We start from the raw sequence: 20,788 nt of genomic DNA, 5'->3' as shown, positions 1-20,788 counted from the left end.
ACCAATGATCCTACTGAAATTAGAGATTAGTCCTTTTAGTAAATAAAAATAATTCCATTAATTAAATTATTAAATTCACACAGGGACTTCCCTGGCAGTCCAGTGGTTAAGACTCCACACTTCCAATGCAGGGGGCACGGGTTCGATTCCTGGTCAGGGGAACTAAGATCCCATATGCCGTGGAGCACGGCCAAAAAGAAAAAAAAAATTCACACAGCATCTGTCAAGCTGATGATTTACTACACTTTTTATTGGTTATCCTTGTCTATTTCTCATGGTCCATCACGTCATGGTTTTTCTGTTTCATCATCTCTCTTCCAGTCACTATGCACCAATCAATACCCAGAATACAAAAAGACAAATAAAACTAAGCCTACAATAAAAACAAATCTGGGATTTGAACTTAACACCAGCCATCAAAAAAAGTCTGTATCAACATACCAAGAAATAGAATTTATTCCTTTTCTCCTTTTACAAATGTCCTCAGCCCTACATGCTAATAATAATTTTATTAGCGACATTAAAACAAGGTCTGCATGAAAAACAGCAGGGCTCTGGGATGTAGTAATACCACTCACTAGCTTTCAGCCCATCAGAAAGAATATTAACAGATAAATTGTTGGCACACTTAGAAGACCAGGAAACTGACCACCCGTTTTTTTTTTCTTTTAGTTATTGACAAATCCAAACGGCTAGACTGCCTTGAGCTGTTTTAGATTAAAAAAATACATAAATTTGGACGTAACAAGTTATTCTTTTACGGCAAATCAAGTACTGAAAATGCATAGAAATCAAAGGATTATAACCAAGTGATCATTCAGCAATTCCCCACATTGTGAGCCTTATGATACTCCCATGCCCAGCTTTAAGCCAGGCAAAGAAGTTTAAATTAGTGGTTCTTAAAGTGTGGTCTCTACCTGCTGTGAACTTGTTAGAAATGCAAATTCTTGGGTTCCACCTAGTACACTGAATCAGAATTTTAGGGGGTGGAGCCCAAGACTAGTGTTTTGATGAGTTCTCTAGGTGATTCTGGTGCTCACTAAAATTTGAGAACTGATCTGAATGAAGGGCTTCTCAGCATTTTGTTTCCTTTGCGGCCTCAGTTTATTCCTAACGTGCATCCTCATTCTTAATAATCAACTCCTGCTGCTTATCATAAATGTACTCATTGGAAACTGCACTCAAGCATGGCATATGTAAGTGAGGATGCTCCATCAATCTCCACTGTCTTGCCCCAAGAGGAAAACATCTCTGGTACCCTTTCCTCAACCTTTGCTGTTCTTTCCTCAGCTGCAACTGCCGCACACAGTGGGGTTGTGTAGCTTTCAGAGGATCCATCCAGTTGGTAATCAAGACTGCTTGACTCATTGATTGCAATCCTTCTACACAAACCACCTGCATGTGGGTGCCCGTGGCCTTCAGGTTGCCCATATCACAGCCTCTCTGCCAACTTGCCACGTGAACCTGCTGCCCATGGCTGCTGAGGTCTCTGCCTGTGGATGTTCTGGGCTTTGCTTAATCCAAGAAGGTGGCCTATGGCACTATATGACCTTGAGTCCACTTGGAGGAGGAGGTCTGGTACTCCAAAGGATAAGCAAGTGATGGTGAAAACCCAGCACATACAGATGCAGCAAATGAAGAACTGGAGGTGGGCTTTGTTTTTTAACAATCATTTGCAGTGGAGGGAAATGAGGCGGGGCATCCTGAAAACTCTCATGTTCTTTTTGGTACCCAACACTAAATTCCCCTTGGTTGGCTCCTTTCTTTGTCTCCAGAGTCATATTTCTATATCTGGGGCATGTGCAAAGACAATGAACTAGGTAAAGCAGAAAACTTACTGTCAATATTCACTGAGTTCATTGTAATATGGACACAGGCAAATGTAAATTATTGATTGAATTCCAGTAAATTTTGACGACTTATATGTCATAATAATGAAACTTTATTTCTAATATGTCACTAATTTCAAGAGAAAGGTATCAGTGGATTACTTTGGTTATATTTCACAATATCAAACAATTTTTTCATCTGACCTTTTTCTATTATCAAAATGCTCAGTTAGGGACCTCCCTGGTGGCACAGTGGTTAAGAGTCCATCTGCCAATGCAGGGGACATAGGTTCGATCCCTGGTCTGGGAAGATCCCACATGCCGCAGAGCAACTAAGCCCGTGCGCCACAACTAATGAGCCTGCGCTCTAGAGCCCGCGAGCCACAACTACTGAGCCCATGAGCCACAATTACTGAAGCCTGCGTGCCTAGAGCCTGTGCTCCGCAACAAGAGAAGCCACCGCAATGAGAAGCCCGCGCATCGCAATGAAGAGTAGCTCCCACTCGCCGCAACTAGAGAAAGCCCGTGTGCAGCAACGAAGACCTAACTCAGCCAAAAATAAATTAAAAAAAAAAAACAAACAAATGCTCAGTTAATGAGCCCACTTGGTAGTGGACCCGGCATTTGTTTGTCAACCTCCACTGCACTGGTGTAGGAATTAGAGGAAATCTGCACCTCTTCTATAGCTTTCTTAATCAAAAAATGGAGTGAACGACCTAATATGAAGTTTTCAAAAATGCTCTTAAAAGGGTTTGGTGGGGCTTCCCTGGTGGCGCAGTGGTTGAGAATCTGCCTGCTAATGCAGGGGACACGGGTTCAAGCCCTGGTCTGGGAAGATCCCACATGCCGCGGAGCAACTGGGCCCGTGAGCCACAACTACTGAGCCTACGCGTCTGGAGCCTGTGCTCCGCAACAACAGAGGCCGCGATAATGAGAGGCCCGTGCACCGCGATGAAGAGTGGCCCCCGCTTGCCACAACTAGAGAAAGCCCTCGCACAGAAACGAAGACCCAACACAGCCAAAAATAAATAAATAAATTAATTAATAAAATGTCTCTTTAAAAAAAAAAAAAAAAAGGGTTTGGTGGATGAAGCTGCTTTTGGCTATTTCTGTCCCCAACATTACCTCCTTCCCCCAGGACAGAATGACTCTGCCACTCTGAAACCATCTGGCATACGACGCTGCTACGTGAAAAGCTGAAGGGAAAGAGTGAGTCCAGGGAGGGCCCGGGGACTGAAGAAGGTTCCTAACCTGATTCACACCAGCTGTAATTTGCTGCTTGTCTACAGCCAGAAAAAGAGTTTATGGTTCTGCATCACCAGACTCTAAGTAAGACCCCTCAGAACACTCCGCCAGGATCTCTCTCCCCAGTGAGGAGCGTCCTGTGCTAACACCACATTCATTTTGAATTAGTGCTGACACCGAGCATAACAGCCAACCGTTCCTCTCCACATTGTATTGAAACAGGTAAAGGGGAGGAAGTGACCTTAGGTTCACTGTAGTTTTTAGACACCTCTGCAGAAATAGCAAGGCCAATTCCCAAGTACTCAATAAATAAAGACTTTAATTCTTAACGAACAATAAGAGAGAGAAAAGCTCATCTCAGAACAAGCTGTCATTTCACGAAAAAAGCAGAAAAATTGCTAGCATCGGCATCAAGTGCTTCTTGTTTAATACAGCTCCTCTGATTAGAGAAAAAGTTTTATTCCTCTCTCCTAGGAAGAATTTCATCTTACTTCTCTCTCCCACAGCTCTCTCACAGGGAGTATGTTTGTTGTTTGTTTACCTCCTTCAGATCCTGCACGACGGCTGTGAGCCTCTCATTTTCTGCCTGCACGTTGGCGACCACAGCCCGGCTCTGTTTCAGTTCGTTCTGCATCTCCAAGATCTTCCCCAGATAGTAAGCTTCCTTCGATGCTGACTCCTGCAGAAGCGTTTCCTCCCGAGTCTCTCCATCCTCAGCAACCTTACGGTGGATGGAGAAGGACTGCCCAAATGCCTGCAGAGGATTTGGAAAGAAAATGAGCACACAGTGAAATGCACCACTGCACTATTCAACAGACTTGGGAACATGATTTGTTTTACTTTGTGTAAAAGAAAAGGTATTCTGCAAGACTTCCAGAAGCAAAAAATACATAGTTCATCTAACAGGCTAGCAGCTTCTTTGACACTTGAAATAATTCAAATTCAATTAAGGAGAAAGAAAAATTTTACATATTTTGCTAAAATATATATATAACAGGTTAAAACTTGAAAAACATTGCTGCTTGTTTTATGTTACCATTTTTTAGACCCATCTTTTTAAGGAATAGACAGTTCAGTGCTAATGAGCCCTTCAAAATTCATATTCTCATTTTCATTCCAGAAAAAATCCCAAAAAAAATTTTCAAGAAAGAAAATAATAGTTTCATTAGCTTTCTAATACATTAGTGGTAAGAATATACCAATTATGAACAATACCCTTAAGAGAGAAAAATCACCAAACAGCTTTCAAACTGCCTGGTACCACAAAAAGACATTCAAATGCAATCAATGTATAAGAAAACATATCTGTGGAAAAAGAAATACAGAAAAATAAGCCAGAAAGTAATGAAATTGGTAAGCTACGGGGGGGTGAGTGGGTATGGGGTAGAAAGAATGAGGGAATGAAATGCTATACAAGGGATCACATTTCATAGGAGTCACACTTTTCTGAGAATGCCTTTTCATATCGCTCTGACTCGTACAACTACAGTAAGGTTTCACATACCTCCCAAATAAATAATAATGAAAATCAGCCTCTATGTGTCCAGGTACCCAAATGGAACACAAATAGTAACAAATGAACCCAGCTGTACTGCAAATGAAGAACAGGACCACACTGAAAGGGGGTGAGAAGAAAAGATATAACCTGATTTGGGAAATCAGTATTTTTGCTATACACAGTAAAGCTAAAAACAAAAAGAACTGTACCCAAACACTATAGTATAGTTGGTAAATTTGTTTCTCACAGGGATTATGGAGTCGCAATTCTGAAATTCTTTACATGTATACTAGGGCTGAGGAAATAAGTAAATATATTATGGATAATGAAAGACAGGTTTCTCCCTGTTGGAGAAAGGCATTACAAATAAGGAAAGGGAGAAGTCTAGAAGGAAACCAGTGGTACTGGGTTGTAATTAGAATTATCAGGATAGTCTTTAATAGGGAGATAGGTCGATAGATGGAGAGAGAAAGGTGCTTGTGTGTGTGTGTGTGTGTGTGTGTGTGTGTGTGTGTGTGTGTATACAGATTTCCTAGCTCTGTCAGCAAACCTTGCAGCCAAATTTTGTTTCTAAATATCAATCTCCAATTAAAAGAACTAGGGCTCTTTGAAGAAATGATGGAGTCTCTGACTGGAGCAAAACGAACTTGGTGCATCATGTGGTGCCAAAGAGTAAGTAACAAAATGCTTTTAAAAAAATGATGTGGATATGTCAAAGGACACAAGAGCCTACATGAAGGGGCTCCCAAGGGCCAAATCTGGGATAATTTGGGGGAACAAAATAGTTATAGTAATGAATTATAATCCATAGAATAAAATAAATATTCATGAGTCCACATTGATATAATAACTGAATAAATAAGAGAAGAAGGAATAGCTCTTCTTTACAGTAGGATTCGAATCATTTAATTCTAATAGAAATCAAATACATCAGCATTACTTGACATCAGCATATTACTTGGCAAACACCAAGTAATAATAGTTGCAGGTAAAGATTATCAGTGGAATATAAAATAATAGGCAAAAACTATGATGAGAAACAGGATATTTGCATAGTCTTAAAGCATGTCCTCCCAAGATATTTATTAATTCCAATGGGAAAAACAGTAACTGTGCAGTAGAGTACCCTGGCAGACCTTAACTAAGTGACCAAAAGTTAGCTCAGCAGCAACAAGACATACTAACATCGTGTACCCTCTGATATAACACACTGAGGGGAGAACAGCGTCACTTCTGTGGTATTTTTGCCAAAAATGAGTAAGCCAATTCTTACTATAAGAAAACATCAAGCAAACCCAAATGGGAACATTCTACAAAATTATTGGCCAGGGCTCTTCAAAAGTATTAAGGTCAGGAGAAATAGAGGAAGACTCCTCCAGACTAGATGAGACTAAGAAAATATGACAATTAAATGCAGAATGGGTTCCTGGATTGGATCCTGACCTGAAAAAAGGACTTTAGTAGGACAATTGGCAAAACTGAAATACATTCTTTTTTTTCTTTTTTTTTGATGTGGACCATTTTAAAAGTCTTTATTGAATTTGTTACAATATCGCTCCCTGCATTGGAAGGCGAAGTCTTAACCACTGGACCACCAGGGAAGTCCCGAAATACATTCTTTATATTGGATAATAATATTGTAGCAATGTCAATTTCTGGTTTCCATAACTGTACTATGGTTATGTAAGATGTTAACATCTGGGGAAGCTGTGTAAAGGGTACATGAAATTCAGTGTAGTATTTTTGCAACTTTTTCTATGTCTAGAGTTATTTCAAAATAAAAAGTTAGGTAAATAAATGTAGTCTTTGCCCTCAAGGATTTGATAGATCTGATAAAATACTGGCACATACAGTTATAAAGAACATGTGTACTTGAACACCAAAGGGTCACTATTCAATTAGAAGTGCTATGGCTTTATGATGTGATATACATTTTTAAATTTTAAGTGTCATAAAATGATGCTTCTGGACTATGTACAGGTCATAAAGAAACAAGGCTGGAATTAACCTCTGAAACTCAGTTTCACACTTGTTACAAACTTGAAGGCAGAAAAGGTTTGTGTTAATCATTAAAAGGGACATCATAAAGTTAGGAGGAGACAGCATGATTTAGTGATTTTACAGACAATCTGGTATTCATCTCCAAATTATACTACAGAAACAGAAAATTAAAAAATTAATAACCTGCAAGCCTATGTCTCAATAAACTATCTTTCTTAGAATCTCTACATGGATCAAAATCAACAGATGATTCCTAAACATCAACTGAGAAAGAAATATTTCAGTATTGATGTTCATCTATACAGAGCAGAATACTATTGGTGTTTGGCTTGCTCAGTCTCAGGACAGAAAGAAATTCTTATTTGAGTAGCCAAGCTTCTACATGTGATAATAAGCATATAGATTTATGAACAGATGAAAAATTGTCTTCGGAGGTGATGTTTACCTTGCTTTTCTATCAGTGATGATCAGATTCTGTGAGGTCAATTCTGAATTCATTACCCATTAAAAAATCTTTGGAGGGGAGACATCTGGCAGCACATCTCCCCATGGTGACCTGGTTACGTCTTCAGTAGACTCTCACACTGGCAAAGGAACCCTGACTATCATGCTTAAGTATTAGTAAAATTTCAAATTATCATGAACTGTGTGTCAAGCACGTCAACTTGCTTCTTTTTCACAACTACTTTCCCACATCTATGTAACAGAAAACTTTCACAGGGTCATTTTCTTAACTCTGCCTGAGTAAGATCAACAGACTTAGGCAACCTATGGGTCTCACATTATTCTCAGCACATAGGCAATGCTCTCTTGGTGGCTAAAACAACCCTTAATGTCTTAATAGCAAGTGAATTTATCTTTCCACCCTTGATGTAAAGTTTTAAGAATTGTACTCTGGATCCTGCACCAAAGGAAATAAAAAATTTCAGACATATACACAGAATAGATCTTCAAAGTACAGTCAAGAATTGAAATTGAAAATATAAACATTTTGATGAATCCTTAATTCATATTTATTGCAGCTCAGAAAACTTAACTGAACATAGGGGTTTCCAAAGTTAGTCATTATTTTTATGAGGAACATGGCCCTTCACTGGACCTGATTTGAAAGTATGCAAGGTTATCCAAGGACATTTACCATGGTGCTTTTTTTTTTTTTTTACTTGAAATAGAAAAATAATACCAATCCAGCACAGGCTACAGATGCCCCATGATCTGCATTTGCAAATCCGCTGAGAACTAACACTACAGAAAATATCTGCATTTTAGAAAGGGAGGGTGAAGGAGAAAACACTCCTACTTTACCAAATTCCTAATTGTTGGTAACTGGAATTGGGCATGACAGCCAACTGACAACTGTCATTTGGCTAATTGTTGAAGCTGATTTACCAGACCTGTCTGGCTCTGCCGGGTACCTCCCTCCTCCACCACCATTCCAAGTATCTCCTAACAAAGCTGGACCCAAGAGATGAGAAACAATCTTTTGCAAGGCTATAGAAGCTGCACACTTGGCAGAAATCACAAAACTAGCTTTGCTGTCTATTTATAGGCAAACCTAGGGCAGTCATGCTTCTAGTTATATTTTGTTCAGATAGCAAATTCCTTTTAGGCACTGCAGTCATTTCATGAATAATTTTTATTTGAAATTAACTGAGGTAAACTGACATTTCTATACAATTTTAGAATGTATTATGATTTCTATCATGTGTGTAGCTATAATTGCACAATTATCACCTTTAATATATTCCATCGCAATGTATCACACTTGCTTTCAGTTACATGCCAGTGTAAGTCCATTTAGCTATATAATAAGTACCTTGCTTTCTCATTCTACTCACAGGACTTCTTTTTTTTTTTTAATTAATTAATTAATTAATTAATTTATGGCTGTGTTGTGTCTTCGTTTCTGTGCGAGGACTTTCTCTAGTTGTGGCAAGTGGGGGCCACTCCTCATCGCGGTGCGCGGGCCTCTCACTATCGCGGCCTCTCTTGTTGCGGAGCACAGGCTCCAGATGCGCAGGCTCAGTAATTGTGGCTCACGGGCCCAGTTGCTCCGCGGCATGTGGGATCCTCCCAGACCAGGGCTCGAACCCGTGTCCCCTGCATTGGCAGGCGGATTCTCAACCACTGCGCCACCAGGGAATCCCAGGACTTCTTAATCCCAAGAAAATTGGTATTTTTTTACCTTCATGTTCAGGACAATACGTTAACTGTTAAGTGGAATTTTCATGCTTATTATCCTTCACAATATGAAGGACAAAAGTTCGGCTAGTATATTTAATAATATCAAATTATCTTTAAAATATGATCCTTGGTTACAGAATCTTCATTCTTTCATCTTAAAAATTGTGACAGAACAGTATATTAGGTCACTCGAGGACACCAGACAAAACATTCTTATTTGAAATACTAAAATTTATTCATTCGTTTGTTCATTCACTCAGTAAGTATTTACAGAGAACTGTAACAGGCACTGCTTTAGACACTGAGGATTTCGGAATATTCTAGAAAAAAATCTCTGCCTTTGGGAGCATTCTAGTGGAACATAAATCAATAAGTATGTGGCATAATGTTGGAAAAGTTCTAAAAAGAAAATGAAATCCCGAGTAAGAGTATAAAACAGCACTGCCCAATAGAACCTTCTGCAATGATATATCTGTATTGTCCAGTATGGTAACCACTGTCCACATGTGGCAAATGAGCTCCTGAAATGTGGCAATATGACCAAAGAATTAAATTTTTAATTTTATGTAATCTAATCAATAGTGGCCTCCGTGTTGGACAGCGCAGGGATAGTCAGGCAGGTGTGGACAGAGGGAGTCTCATCTAGAGAGGACGATCAGAGAAGGGGGTGACCTTTGAGTAGAGACTCAAACAAAGGAGGGGGTGAGCCAGAACCTGGCCTTTCCCCAGAGGAGCAAAGCTAAACTGAAGTGTTGCTAAGCAAGAATTACAGCATAGCCGCCGTGCGTCTTTAAAGACTTATCTGAGGCAGTTCCTTAAATTCTCCACTACAGCACTAAGAGCTGAGTGCTCCAGGGAATATTTAGACATAATTTAACTTGGAGGAAGGAAAGGGTTGTCAACTGGCCTATCACTAAAACCCATCCTCCCCAAGGAACTACTTTATCTTCTTTGAACATATAATAAAAATCATTTGACCAACTGTATTTCTCTGTTGCCTTAGCTGCCAGGAAATTCAGCGTTAAATGCTCTGTAGCAATGAACTAAAATACCCTTAAGTTTCTGGTATAACTATCTCCTGTTTTCTCTACACTCTTTTGAGGTGTATTTACCCCCACTGTATTTGTTTCTTTTATTTTAATCTGCTTCAAATACTTTTGGAGTAGAAAGGATATAAGTTATAATCCCATCAATGGTTTAAATGATGTTTAATTACCATTTGTTTTAAATTAAGTCTTAAGGAAAGTTTGAGAGTTTAAGAGGACTAAAAGCTCTACTAAGGATTCATTCTTATTCTGAGAAACACAATGAGCCCAAAGGATCTCATAAAGCACACACACAAAAAATAGGAATAAACTAGCTAAACTTGTTTGAACTGGCTGAGAAACATTTCCCAAACCACTATATTCCAGCAGCAAAGTGTCTTAGAGGGTACGGTCCAATTAGAAAAGAAGGGATCATTGTAAGTGAGACAATCCAAAACTACCCAGCTGGGAGAAATCCATTTCCATGACTCACATAGCTCAAACCTTATTAGGAGCCATAAGGTTTCCCTGACAGAATGAAGCCTGATCCTTGAAAGGCACAGGTACTCATAAGAGACAAAAGAGGTTAAAGACATGGGCTCCTGAGCTGGACCAACTCTGCCACTTACTCATTGTATGACAATGAAGAAGTTACTTAACATTCTGTGCCTCAGTGTTCTCATCTGTAAAACGGGGATAATAATTTCTATCTGATAGTGTTGTTGTGAGGATTAGAGAAAATCTGTGTATCACTTGGAGCAGTTCTTGGTACAAATACAGTAAGTTCACTGTAAGTATTGGCTATTAATTGTAGGAAAAAGATGAGCTTTGGAATCAAATGTATTTGGGTTTAAATCTGCCTCCTCTGCAATCTTTGGCAAGGTTTTGAATTTCTATGTCTCAGTTACCAAATGTGGAAAATTCATAATAATGTCTACCTTAAAAAAGTAAAAACAGACTAGGTCTAAAAGGTAAGGATATCAGATAAGAGGTATAAATAAAATCCACAGTAAATGCTTATTAATATCAGTCCCCACCCTCTCTCCCCACCCAACACTGACAGGCTGCTGTGTCCCTGGGTGAAGGTTCTCCCAGGCCTGTGCATGACTCAGCAGGCCGTTCACCTCTCCATGGAGAGCAGCTCCCCACACATTTCTGAAATACTGAACCTCTTACCAGAAACGGAACTCTGATGTATCTTTTTTCTTATTAAGCCATTAAAAATGTAAAAAGACAAAACACAGAAATTTCTCAAGGCATAGGCCCTAAGGTTGATTTTATCAAAGAAATCCATTCTATCTTCTTTTAGTGAGAAATTTCAACTCTTTCTTAACTTCCCCCATTTTTTTTCTGGCTTTTTAAACCTAACTCCTACCCAGTTATACATTCCATACATCTGGGAAACATAGATTATTTCATTACCAATTTTTGATTCTGATTTTTCATTCTGTAAGCCATTTTTCATTTATCACAAAAATTAAAAACATGCATTTTTAACTTGATGTGAGTGACCATAGGTTTTTTAAAACATCTACCACATATCCTTAACTGATTTAATCATCATACTACAGGGCTACAAGGCATCATTCTAATAAATAACATACCATATTTTCTATACTTCTTAACTAAATATTCTATGATAGTTTGGTTTAATGCCCCTGATTTTTCCAAATGTAATACCTAATAGCCTATCATTCAAATACATATTTACTTAAAGCCTGGATCTTTTTCTATCCTTGATGGTTCATAATTGGTACCTTCTGTTTTGCTTAACAAACTCCTTTTTCAACTGTTCACAGATTTTTCTCAATTTTGTTGTTATATATTGAATATATACAAGAGAAAATTTATAACAAAATATAAGTACAAAAAATAATATCAAAATGAATTTCTGTAGTTTAAGAAATAGACCATGACCCATTAGCCTCAAAAGCTTCTATCTACCCATCCTATCTCCCTCGCTGCACCCCAACCCCTCCCCAAGTAAGCACTATCCTAAATTTTGTATTTACCATTTTCTTGCTTTTCTTTATAGTTTACCATATATGTATGAATTTGTAAATAACATATTATTTAATATGGTTTGTTTTTAAAATTTGTATAATGGAATCATTCCATAGGCATTCTTTTGCAATTTGCTTTTTAAACTCAACTTTAAATTCCTACAATTTATCCATTTTGATTAGTGTAGCTATCGTTCATCTATTTTCATTGTTATAAAGTAGTCTTCTGAATAAATATATACCCCATTTTAATAATCCATTCTCCTAACAATGGATGATTGGATCCACTGCATCCAGTTTTTTGCACATCTCCCTGGCTAGTACTTCTCAAAATACATTTTGTGAAGCAACAGTTTTATGTCCAATCCTTGGTGGACTAACACTTTTGCAAAATACGATAAAAATGGGTTACTGTAAGCATACGCCTACAACACGACCCAGCCATTTCATTCCATACAGATTTGTACACAAATGTTCACAGCTTTATTTGTAATAGTCAAAAACTGAAAACAACTGAAATGTCCATCAACAGGTGAATGGATAAAAAAAAATGTGGTATATTCATACAATGGAATACTACTCAGAAATAAAAAGGAATCTACTACTGATACATGCAACATGGTTGAATCGTAAAATAATTATGCTGAGCAAAATAAGTCAGACGAGTACATACTGTAAGTTTCCATTTATGTGAAATTCTAGACAATGTAAACTTATCTACAGTGACAGAAAGCAGATGAGTGGTTACCCTGGAGAGGGTGTGTGTGTGTGTGTGTGTATGTGTCTGTGTAGGTGGGGAGCTTGAGGAAGCAGTATGGAGGGGAAAAAGGAAGGATTATGATGGGGCACAAAAACATTTTAGGGACTGATGGATAAGTTCATTATTTTGGTCACGATAATAATTTCACAAATTATGCTTATGTCAAAATTCATCAAGTGTACACTTTAAATACGTGCAGTTTGTTGTATGTCAATTATACTTCAATAAAACCATGTAAATAGTAAATTACTAGAAAAATATTAGAAGAAAAGCACAAAATATAAGCCCCAATGATTTTTAAAGACTTTTTTTAGAGCAGTTTTAGGTACACAGCAAAATTGAGAGGAAAGTACAGAGATTTCCCATATACTCCCTGCCCACACACATGCATAGCCTCCCCCACCAGAGAGGTACTTTTGCTACAATTGATGAACCTACATTGACACATCATAATCACTCAAACTCCACAGTTTACATTAGGGTTCACTCTTGGTGTGGTACATTCTGTGGATTTGGACATAGCCATAATGACATGTATCTACCATTATAGTATCATATGGAGTAGTTTCACTGCCCTAAAAACTCTCTGTGCTCTACCTATTCATTCCTACCCTCCAATCCCCTGCCAACTACTGACTTTTTCACGGTCTCCAGAACTTTTCCTCTTCCAAAATGTCATATAGTTGGAATCATACAGTATGGAGCCTTCTCAGATTGCCTTCTTTCATTTAGTAATATGCATTTAAGGTTCCTCCATGTCTTTTCTTGGCTTGATCTCTCACTTACTTTTAGCACTGTATAATATTCCATTATCTGGATGTACCACAGTTTAGTTGTCCATTCACCTTACTGAAGGACATCCTTGGTTGCTTCCAAGTTTTGGCAGTTATGAACAAAGCTGCTATAAACATCCGTGTGCAGGTTTTTGTGTGGATATAAGTTTTCAACTCCTTTGGGTAAATGCCAAGGATCATGATTAATGGATCATATGGTAAGAGTATGTTTAGTTTTGTAAGACACCACCAAACTGTCTTCCAAAATAGCTGTAGCATTTTGCATTCCCACCAGCAATGAATGAGAGTTCACGTTGCTCCACATCCTCACCAGAATCCAATTATCCGATTTTTTATTATTAGATTTAACAGACAGAAAATTATATTTCAATAAATTTAACCAGAACAAACGTAACATAGGGGTAAAAAAAGATTACAAAAACTGTACCATTATTCACTGAACATGTGATTAATATAAACTACATCTTGACGAAGACCTGTAGGAAATAATGTGCAAACCAGCGCTGGTCCCCAGATACACTTTGAATAGCACTATCCTCAGTCACATGTGTAAGAGTTCCCCTAGCAGTGCTTCTCAGCCCTAGGGGCCATTAGAATCACCTGGGAAGTTTTTAAAAACAAAGACACACAGACTCCAACTCCAAATATTCTGAGTTAACTAATTTGGGACAGAGATTCTCAAACATTCTTGGTTCAAGATCCACTTGATGTCTCAAAACTTTTTTAATGGCACTCCTAGGACAAAAGAAATACCAAACAATTCCATTTTCTAAATAGTTAGTTCCAAACAACTTACTAAGTCTTTATGTCCCAATGACGTACTAGCTGTCTGAAAAACTAATGTGCAAAAATTGAAAGAAAAAATATTTTAATTTCATTCTTAAATAACCACAATTACTTACGAATGGGATAGGTGCACCTGTTGGGCTCTGTACAACTTCTCAAACCCTGCCATTTTCATTTCCTGTTCCACATTGATTTTCCTATGGTTTCCTATCTGCTTTTTATTAGAGCAACCACTGAAAAATCTAGCTTTGCGAAATATTGCATAATAGAAAAGAATGGAGAGAGTCTAACAAGGAAACTGTGAACTGAACTATCTTGAGTTAGTAATTCACACAGTGTCCAGCAGATGCCAAGTATCACAGCGTTCCCTCGAACATGCAAAATACCCCACGGTCCTCTGTGGGTTTGTGGTGGTGCCCCTGAGCGCCTATGCATACAATTTGGTAACCACATGTCTGGGATAAGGCCTATTTCTGACATGCTCATTTTTAGATTCTAACATAAGGAAGGGTTGAGAACCACTGCCCTAGGGTGTGGGCCAGGAGCTGAATGACTAGGCTATAGATCACACACAGCTTCAACACTTCCTGACAAGACTGCAGGGTTCTCCAAAGTGGCTGCCCTGATTCACACTGCCACCAACAGTGTCTAAGAGTTCCTGTTGTTCCACATTCTTACTTGACTTTTTTTTTTCTTTTTTATTTATTTATTTATTTATTTATTTATTTTTGGCTGTGTTGGGTCTTCGTTTCTGTGCGAGGCCTTTCTCCAGTTGCGGCGAGCGGGGGCCACTCTTCATCGCGGTGCGCGGGCCTCTCACTGTCGCGGCCCCTCCCGTTGCGGAGCACAGGCTCCAGACGCGGAGCACAGGCTCCAGACGCGCAGGCTCAGTAGTTGTGGCTCACGGGCCTAGTTGCTCCGCGGCATGTGGGATCCTCCCGGACCGGGGCACGAACCCGTGTCCCCTGCATTGGCAGGCGGATTCTCAACCACTGCGCCACCAGGGAAGCCCTTACTTGATTTTTTGACTTTAAAGTTTTTCCCACTCTGGGGAGTGGGAAATAGTATCCTCTGGTGGTTTTAATTTGCATTTTCCTGATTACTAATGAAGCTAAACATTTTCATATTTTTATTGACCATTCACATTTCCATTTCTGTGTAATTTCTATTAAAGGCTTTTTTCATTTTTCTACAGAGTGCTTTTTACCCCCTTTAATAATTTGTCAGCTATACGCATGGCAAATATCTCCCCCTAGTATTTATGCCTTGATTTTTCACTCATTTTACAGTATCTTTTGATGAAGTGGGGTCTCATTGTCTGAAGGATGGTTTCCTGTTTCCTTATTATTTGTCAGTTATATGTATGTCAAATACTTTCTCCCAGTTCATGGCTTCCGCCTCTCCCAACTCTTTTAGTGATGTCTTCTGATGAAGTAATGTCCTTGATTTTAAGGTAGTCCAATGACCAATCTCTTGCTTTCTGGCTACCACAATTTTTTTTTTTTAATTTTTATTTATTTATTTATTTATTTATTATTTATGGCTGTGTTGGGTCTTCGTTTCTGTGCGAGAGCTTTCTCTAGTTGCGGCAAGTGGGGGCCACTCTTCATCGCGGTGCGCGGGCCTCTCATTATCGCGGCCTCTCTTGTTGCGGAGCACAGGCTCCAGACGCGCATGCTCAGTAATTGTGGCTCACGGGCCTAGTTGCTCCGCGGCATGTGGGATCTTCCCAGACCAGGGCTCGAACCCGTGTCCCCTGAATTGGCAGGCAGATTCTCAACCACTGCACCACCAGGCAAGCCCCTGGCTACGACTTTTTGTGTCTCATTTAATACCCTTCTCTCCTCTAAGGTCGTAAAACTATTCTATATTTTCTCCCATAAGTTTAAAAGTTTTGCCTTTTATGTTTATGTCTCTTAATCCACCTGAAATTGACTTCTGTGTATGAAATGAAGTCCAGATCTACTTTAATTATTTTCTATATGAATAATCAATTTCCCTGGCACCATTTAACGAACTTATGTCTCTTAATCCACCTGAAATTGACTTCTGTGTATGAAATGAAATCTAGGTCTACTTTAACTATTTTCTATATGAATAATCAATTTCCCTGGCACCATTTAATGAACTGCCCCTCCTTTACATTGATGTCGAGCGCCAAGTTAGCCATAAATCATAACTGTGCCTGTTTCTAGGCTATCCCATAATGCTCCATTGATATTCATAAGGTATTGAGGTGAGGAGCAGTCCCCTCAGAAAGAAGGGGTACCTTGCATCAACTAAACCTTATTCATTAAGTTATTTAAACCTTGAAATATCTGCATCAAACTGGATGCTGCTTCTAAAGTACACTAACGGCAATCTATTAAATGAAAACACCATACTTCCTAGAAAAGGAGCAAATCCATACTGATATTGAAATTTAGTCAGTGAATACATAAAACCTAGGGTTTTTTTCCTTTTTGTAAGTAATATATGTGATTATTAAAGAAAATATAGTTAATACCAAAAAGCAGAAAAAGAAAAAAAATTACCCAGTGCACCCCACCTCCACAATGTAGGCAAGTTCAGGACGTCCAAATCTTTGCCCACCATTGCCTACCAGGCCCTTGAGGTCCTGAACACTTGTTCTGACTCATCAGGGTTTGGGCCTCAAGCTAGGATCTGGTCTTCTACCCTCGTGAATTTGGCTCAACCAAAAGGACTGCATTTGCCCAGGCTGGCAGCCACCCATGTTCCCTCTCCCTTGGCCCTCCTGGTGTTCCTAGTTTTTCTTTTTGTTGCTAGAGTGAGACATACCCTAAGAAATCTTGGGATCAAAAGTGTGGGACAGGGCTTCCCTGGTGGCACAGTGGTTAAGAATCTGCCTGCCAATGCAGGGGACACGGGTTCAAGCCCTGGTCCAGGAAGATCCCACATGCCGCGGAGCAACTAAGCCCATGCACCACAACTACTGAGCCTGAGCTCTAGAGCCTGCAAGCCATAACTACTGTGCCCACGTGCCACAACTACTGAAGCCCTCACACCTAGAGCCCATGCTCTGCAACAAGAGAAGCCACCGCAATGAGAAGCCCGCACACCGCAACGAAGAGTAGCCCCCACTTGCCACAACTAGAGAAAGCCCGCGCACAGCAACGAAGACCCAATGCAGCCAAAAATAAATAAATAAATTTATTAAAAAAAAAAAAAAAGTGTGGGACAGCCACTGTCCCCCAACTGTTGTTTTTGGTCAATCTTATTTCTGATCGTTCATCTCAGCCTCCTTTGGATAGATTAGAAGCTGGTCTCTTATTACAACAGCCACCAAACAAACTACAGAGACATTAAAATCAGCAAAAGGAAAAATATATGTGCTCAGCAAGCGATCTCAAAAGAGACTGCCAAGCAGAACATGTCTGTCCAGAAGCAAAACTCAAATGCACACATTTTATGAGTATAATAACCAGAAAGAAATTCTTCAATATTTCTTATAGATTCTGGTTTTTTGAACAAAACATGTATAAAATATATGTAAATTGTTTTTCTGCGTCTTGTCCAATGACTGGTTTTGCATTAAAATGTAGATAAAAGGCAATTACTTCTTAAGTCATCATAAATTATATTCTGGGTTCCCAAGTATAACAACAATAAATTTCACATTCCTTTTCCCAATTAAAAATCAAACCTATCTCCAGTGAAAAAAAAATTTTTTTTCTAACTTTCCCTCCCTTCCTTTCTTCCTTTCCACCAGCCTTCCTTCCAACAAACATTCATTGAGTGCCTATGCATTTAGGTACCAAATCTCTGGAATGTCAAGACCTCATTATACTGTATGAAGAAATCTGGTGGTTTTATTTTTATGCAAGTCTATCCCTTTAAAAGATGACTTGTGAAGGCATTCATACAATTCAGCTCAAGAAAATGAACTGAAATCAGCTCAGGCAGTGACCTCACTACAATTCCCCTAGATAAGAGGGATCCCCAGGAAATTATTCCAGTTCAGGGCTCAGAAAAGGAAAGCCTTGTTTCAGAAGAAAGAACTGTAGAAAGAAGCTTTTCATTCAGGGAAAGGGTTATTTCACACTATTCCAGGAGAATAAATACAGTAGGCTTTTTGAAACCTAAAGAAGAATGTAATGAGGGAACATTTCTGATCTTGCAAAAATCAGTATTGACCTGGAGTTATCAATATGACCTGGATTTTCTTAAAACTTAGTTGTGACTAGGATGGACGAGAAAAGATCAAGTGACTTTTATTTCTAATCAAGTAAAAAAAGAAAAACGTTTCTTGGACATGTTTCCTTTGCTCTGTACGTGGACACCGTTCTTATTGGTTACCAAAGTGAATGAAACATATGTTTTGAATGTGTCTTCTCCCCATGTAAAGCAATGTGACCTTTCACTTGAATTTTTAAAAATTGCCTCAGCCTAATAAAGACTCAAATATAAGACATGACACCATAAAACTCCAAGAAGAGGACACATAGGCAAAACATGCTCTGACATAAATCGTATCAATGTTTTCTTAGGTCAATCTCCTAAGGCAGTAGAAATAAAAGCAAAAATAACAAGTGGGACCTAATCCAACTTATAAGCTTTTGCACAGTAAAGGAAACCATAAACAAAGTGAAAAGTCAGCCTACAGACTGGGAGGAAACAGTTGCCAAGAATGTGACTGATGGATGTCAAAAACAAGATGGCATAGTAGAAAGAAGTGCTCTCACTCCCTCTTGCAAGAACACCAGAATCACAACTAGTTGCTGGACAATCATCGACAGGAAGACACTGGAACTCACCAAAAAAGATACCCCACATCCAAAGACAAAGGAGAAGCCACAGTGAGATGGTAGGAGGGGTGAAATCACAGTAAAATTAAATCCCATAACTGGTGGGTGGGTGATTCACAGACTGGCGAACACTTATACCACAGAAGTCCACCCACTGGAGTGGAGGCTCTGAGCCCCACATCAGGCTTCCCAACCTGGGGGTCCGGCAACGGGAGGAGGAATTCCTAGAGAATAAGACTTTGAAGCTTAGTGGGAATTGATTGCAGGACTTCAACAGGACTGGGGGAAACAGAGACTCCACTCTTAGAGGGCACACACAAAGTAGTATGTGCATTGGGACCCAGGGGAAGGAGCAGTGACCCCGGGGGAGACTGAACCAGACCTACCTGCTAGTGTTGGAGGGTCTCCTGCAGAGGTGGGGGAGTGGCTGTGGCTCACCATGGGGACAAGGACACTGGCGGCAGAAGTTCTGGGAAGTACTCCTTGGCGTGAGGCCTCCCAGAGTCTGTCATTAGCCCCACCAAGAGCCCAGGTAGGCTCCAGTGTTGGGTTGCCTCAGGCCAAACAAACAACAGGGAGGGAACCCAGCCCCATCCATCAACAGTCAAGTGGATTAAAGTTTTAGTAAGCTCTGCTCACCAGAGCAACAGTCAGCTCTACCCACCACCAGTCCCTCCCATCAAGCCTCTTAGATAGCTTCATCCACCAGAGGGCAGACAGCAGAAGCAAGAAGAACTACAGTCCTGCAGCCTGTGGAACAAAAACCACATTCACAGAAAGACAGACAAGATGAAAAGGCAGAGGGCTATATACCAGATGAAGGAACAAGATAAAACCCCAGAAAAACAACTAAATGAAGTGGAGATAGGCAACCTTCCAGAAAAAGAATTCAGAATAATGATAGTGAAGATGATCCAGGACCTCGGAAAAAGAATGGAGGCAAAGATCAAGAAGATGCAAGAAATGTTTAACAAAGACCTAGAAGAATTAAAGAACAAACAAACAGAGATGAACAATACAATAACAGAAATGAAAACTACACTAGAAGGAATCAATAGCAGAATACCTGAGGCAGAAGAACGGATAAGTGACCCGGAAGACAGAATGGTGGAATTCACTGCTATGGAACAGACTAAAGAAAAAAGAATGAAAAGAAATGAAGACAGCCTAAGAGAACTCTGGGAAAACATTAAACACAACAACATTCGCATTATAGGGGTCCCAGAAGGAGAAGAGAGAGAGAAAGGACCCAAGAAAATACTTGAAGAGATTATAGTCGAAAACTTCCCGAACATGGGAAAGGAAATAGCCACCCAAGTCCAGGAAGCGCAGAGAGTCCCGTACAGGATAAACCCAAGGAGAAACATGCCGAGACACATAGTAATCAAATTGGCAAAAATTAAAGACAAGGAAAAATTATTGAAAGCAGCAAGGGAAAAATGGCAAATAACATACAAGGGAACTCCCATAAGGTTAACAGCTGATTTCTCAGCAGAAAATCTACAAGCCAGAAGGGAGTAGCATGATATACTTAAAGTGATGAAAGGAAAGAACCTACAACCTACAACCTACAACCTCTACCTGGCAAGGACCGCATTCAGATTCGACGGAGAAATCAAAAGCTTTACAAGCAAGCAAAAGCTAAGAGAATTCAGCACCACCAAACCAGCTCTACAACAAATGCTAAAGGAACTTCTTTAAGTGGGAAACACAAGAGAAGAAAAGGACCTACAAAAACAAACCCAAAACAATTAAGAAAATGGTCATAGGAACATACATATTGATAATTACCTTAAACATGAATGGATTAAATGCTCCAACCAAAAGACACAGGCTTGGTGAATGGATACAAAAACAAGACCCATATATATGCTGTCTAGAAGAGACCCACTTCAGA

General features: G+C 39.4%; 1 protein-coding gene across 5 annotated transcripts in view; it reads right to left on the bottom strand.

The window, feature by feature from the left end:
* Positions 1 to 20,788, bottom strand: part of BICD1 (BICD cargo adaptor 1) — a 207,936-nt gene that overhangs the window by 118,305 nt on the left and 68,843 nt on the right. For all 5 annotated transcript variants that reach the window (XM_036866753.1, XM_036866754.1, XM_036866752.1 and 2 more), the window contains exon 2: positions 3,616 to 3,828. In XM_036866753.1, the coding sequence (XP_036722648.1) occupies positions 3,616 to 3,828 (213 nt within the window). The remainder of the gene's footprint in view (positions 1 to 3,615; positions 3,829 to 20,788) is intronic.

The sequence above is a fragment of the Balaenoptera musculus genome, chromosome 10 (genome assembly GCF_009873245.2).
Source record: "Balaenoptera musculus isolate JJ_BM4_2016_0621 chromosome 10, mBalMus1.pri.v3, whole genome shotgun sequence".
In the NCBI taxonomy this organism is placed as follows: Eukaryota; Metazoa; Chordata; class Mammalia; order Artiodactyla; family Balaenopteridae; genus Balaenoptera; species Balaenoptera musculus.
The sequence above is the reverse complement of the archived record's forward strand: the minus strand, read 5'-3'. Positions and strand labels throughout refer to the sequence as shown.